The sequence below is a fragment of the Oratosquilla oratoria genome, chromosome 8 (assembly GCF_046742065.1).
Source record: "Oratosquilla oratoria isolate Oo_2021 chromosome 8, ASM4674206v1, whole genome shotgun sequence".
In the NCBI taxonomy this organism is placed as follows: domain Eukaryota; kingdom Metazoa; phylum Arthropoda; class Malacostraca; order Stomatopoda; family Squillidae; genus Oratosquilla; species Oratosquilla oratoria.
Window position 1 is genome coordinate 83,009,339 of NC_134784.1, and position 4,206 is coordinate 83,013,544.

General features: G+C 37.2%; 1 protein-coding gene across 1 annotated transcript in view; it reads right to left on the reverse strand.

The window, feature by feature from the left end:
• Positions 1–322: 322 nt before the first annotated feature.
• LOC143027436 (uncharacterized) overlaps positions 323–4,206 on the reverse strand; it is a 4,365-nt gene continuing 481 nt past the window's right edge. The window contains exons 1-2 of the mRNA XM_076188727.1: positions 3,767–4,206; positions 323–418 (exon numbers count right to left, since the gene is read on the reverse strand). The exon at positions 3,767–4,206 is cut by the window's right edge and continues 481 nt beyond it. Of these exons, the coding sequence (XP_076044842.1) occupies positions 323–418; positions 3,767–4,206 (536 nt within the window). The remainder of the gene's footprint in view (positions 419–3,766) is intronic.

Genomic DNA, 4,206 nt, shown 5'->3' on the forward strand with positions numbered 1-4,206 from the left:
CCAACCTGTGCCTAGTATGGTAAAGGCAATGCGTAAGCCTTAACCCCTGAGAGGAAAAATTAATATGACACAACTTAGCGTGAAATGATGTCACTCGTGTTTATTTGTCTGTAACTATGCTGTAAAAGAAAAAAAAAAAAAAGATATAATGAGTTATACTGATAAAGCATGCCGATAGGAAAAATTTCATAAAAGTTCTGAAAAGTGACTAATGTAAAGAAAATAATAAATAAATAAATAAATAAATAATAATTCTGCCAAATGTACGTTTACCCATATGATCATTCGGCCAAATGTCTACTATGTCAAATGTTCACTCAGTCTAATGTCCGCTCGGCCAAATGTCTGCTCGGCCAAATGTCCACTTGGCCAAATGTCCTTTGGCCAAATGTCCGTCGGCCATCCGTTCGGCCACGACCTGCAAGTAGTGATCCTATGAGATAGACGTCTGAGAGAACTATCACCCTTCTGTCCTACTACTTGTCTTCAAGGGCCTCGAGGGCCGACACCTGGTCTCCGGACTGAACACGAGACCTCTAACTGTATTTCTTCCATCTATTTACTATACACGAAGAGAGCTGACAGACAATGTGCTTTCCTCCTCATGATCATGCCAACCAGAAAACAATCAAGCGTTTCTTCCCGGAGAGATCAATGTGAAGACCGAGAAATGTTTCTTGTCATTGTGGTGTTGTGAATTAATTGAATTAACTATCAGTCCATGAAGAACTAGCTGTAATATTAGAAGTAGAAGTAGTATTTGTTGTTGTTGTTTTAGCTTTGTTGTTGATGCTTTTGTAGTTGTTGTTGATGCTATTATTGTTGTTGTTATTTTAACCCACAAGTTAATGATAGCTACATTAGTCGTACCTAAGTGCCTACTGGCGAAAGCTTTCACATTTTTACTAATGATGTCATACTATGCGGCTTCGCCGGATACGGCCAGATTATTGGTAAGTTTAGTTAGCTTAATAATATCACCTTGCAACAACCAGAGCTTTATACAATGACCACTACCCTGGTTGAAATACTATCATTACCTTTCGAGTCTAATGACTCATAAAAGAAACTTTGCTATAACCAACAATAAGCCACAAAGGGGGTACCAGTGTGACAACGATCTAAGGACTTCCTATGCATTACTTACCCAGCATTATATTGATTAAGTTATTGATTGACTGACTAATTTATTAAAAGACTGATTTCTATCTACTTCGTATATCTTATTCATATATTCATTTATTTATTCATTGGTCTGTTTTTTTATATATAAATGCACCGTAGTAACAGTGGCTGGGTTAAGTTTAGTTTGCCTTTATTCAAAGGAGAGAGGGTTGATTTTTGGCTGCTTCTGGACCATGAAAACTTTCCTATGATATCTAAGTTTCCCTCCACGCCTATAATGACCCCCCTTCCTTTCCATTCCTTCGTCTCTTCTCATAAGAACCTAAGAATGGAGTATTCTACAAGAGACCATAAGGCCTACACTAGGCAAATCCATATCCCTTACCGCTTTTCATTTCTATTCATAAAGCCATTTAATCTTCTCTTAGAAGATCAGTTTGTTTCAGCGCTCACTAATTGGTTACTAAATCTATTCTATTCGTTAATCACTCTATTGGTAAACCACTGCTTGCCTATTTAATTCTTAAACTGTTCCCTTTCCTATACATTCCTTTCTCTCCTTCCTGCTAATTTTACCTTCTTTTCTCTCATTTACTCTTCTTTTCCTTCCCTTCTCTTCTTTCATATTACTTCCTCTTATTGATCTTTATTTATTCATTCCCATGTAAATTTCCACATTTTCTCTAAATTACTCATTTTTCAATTTTTCTTTCTCACACATTCTTTTACCTTTAATGCATCTTCCTTCATTCTGCCTTTTCTTTTTTCCTAAATTTTTCGATTTTTCTCCTTCCTTTACCCTCCTTTTCATATCCTTTTCCTACGTCTCCTCTTCCTCCTTCCTTTTCTCCTCTTTTACTTCCACTCCCTTTCTGCCCCTTGTCTCCCCTTGACTTACTGCAGTCGAGAGCTTAGGGAAGTGTATTGAGGGACTTTGGTGAGAGGAGAAGATGAGAGGAACGAAAGAAAATAGGATGGATGAACAGAGGAGGATACGAATGTATGTAAAAACAACAGAAACAAGTGGAGGGAGAGTAAACAAAGAAGAAAGTAAAGACAGAATTAGATGATAGGGATGGTATATGTATATATATACATACATACATACATATATACATACATACATACGTACATACATACATACATACATACATACATACATACATACATACATACATACATACATACATACATACATACATACATACATACATACGTACATACATACATACATACATACATACATAAATACATACATACATACATACATACATACATACATACATACATACATACATACATACATACATACATACATACAGACATACATACATACATATGTAAACATTTATATATATAAATATATATATATATACATACATATATAAGCATATATATATATATATATATGTATATATATATATATATATAGATATATATGGGTATATACGAGTACACACACACACACACACACACACACACACACACATATATATATATATATATATATATATGGATTTAAGATTATTTCAGACAAAAGAGAGATAATGTGGGCGGGGAAGGGCAAACGAAGAAGTGTTAGGAATAGAGTTTATTCCCCTAAAATAGCAACCAACATGGTCTTCTACAGAGGACTACAGCATTACAAACGGATCACAATTCTTATATTCGTAGTGAGAGGGAACCCGCCAAGGTGTGAGCGTCATGTTTTCCCTTTGGCTAACGATTTAATTATTAGGACACTTGCTGCTTTCGAGAGGCATTTAAATCCGTCTCTGTCGTTGTTGTTCTTGTTGGCGGCGATATGTGCAGCTTCCACAGTTTTTCTCATTTTCTTCTCAAATCCCTCGTGTAGAATTTCTGCGTTGTTCCAATCAGGTAGATGTCCACATTTGTCCAGGTGACGAACCAGGGAGTTAGATGTTCTATGAGCCCTGAGATCGTTTTTGTGCTCATTCAAGCGTTTATTGAACCCTCGACCTGACTCACCGAAATAAGACAATGGACAACCGTTGCATGGAATACGGTAAATGACACTGAGATTATTACGCATATTATTATGTTTCTTAAATATTTTTCCTATTTTATTGGAAGATATTTTTGCTATATTTATTCCACCTTTTGACAAATAATCATCAATAGCTATGGTGTTTATAGAATTAGGGACAGAAATAAAATGAGACTTATCCTTTCCCGTGGTTCGGACGTTTGAGCCATCGTAGATCTTCTTGGCTTTCCTCGTTGTCCTGGTGATCAAACCTCCGGGGTATTTCAGCTTCCTAAAGGTATTCTTGATGTAAGTAAGTTCATCCTCTAGGAATTCTTCACTGCAGATACGAAAAGCTCTGAGAAAGAAACCTATTAGAACACCCGTTTTAACACGTCTGCTGTGTGCTGAAAAATAATGGACAAAGTCGTCCCTATTGGTGGGTTTCCTGTACACCGAGAAACTTACCTGTTGAGAACCTCTGTGTATCAACGTGTCTAAAAATGGTAAACTACACAGTTGAACTAGAAAAAGAGTGTAGTTTGCTAATCATACTAGGGGAGGTCATCCGGTATTTCGGGCAGTGACGAAATGTCACGTGCACTAGGAGAGCCTCCGGGTGCGTGTTGTGGAGGAATTTTCTCTCGTGTTTACACTGGTGGTGTTTTGTCCCATATTGGTGTTTGTGGTGTTATGTCTAATGTTTGGATTTGCACCAGTTTGTCTCATGCTTGGGAGGGCTCTAAGGTCGTCTGCTTGTTTATTTAGATCTGGGCTTAACTCCTTAATATATAATGCTTCTAAAATTGGGAGCCGTCTATCGTCAGTACATAAATCCAAAATTTCAGTGTTTTCCTCTAGGTTCTCTCTTGATAGTGTTATGCCATGTGCTTCTTTTAAGTGGGTTTTAGGGGCTCCAGATGTCAGGTGATATGAGAGGCGACGGGACAACCTCATTGTAGTCATGCCAATATAGGTGGATGGGAGGGCTTTACAGTTCCCTGGTGTACATGTGAACTTATAAATGACATGGGATTTCTGAAGTTCCCTTTTCTCTTGTTGGGGGCTGTTTCTAATAAGGAGGTGGCTAGTTT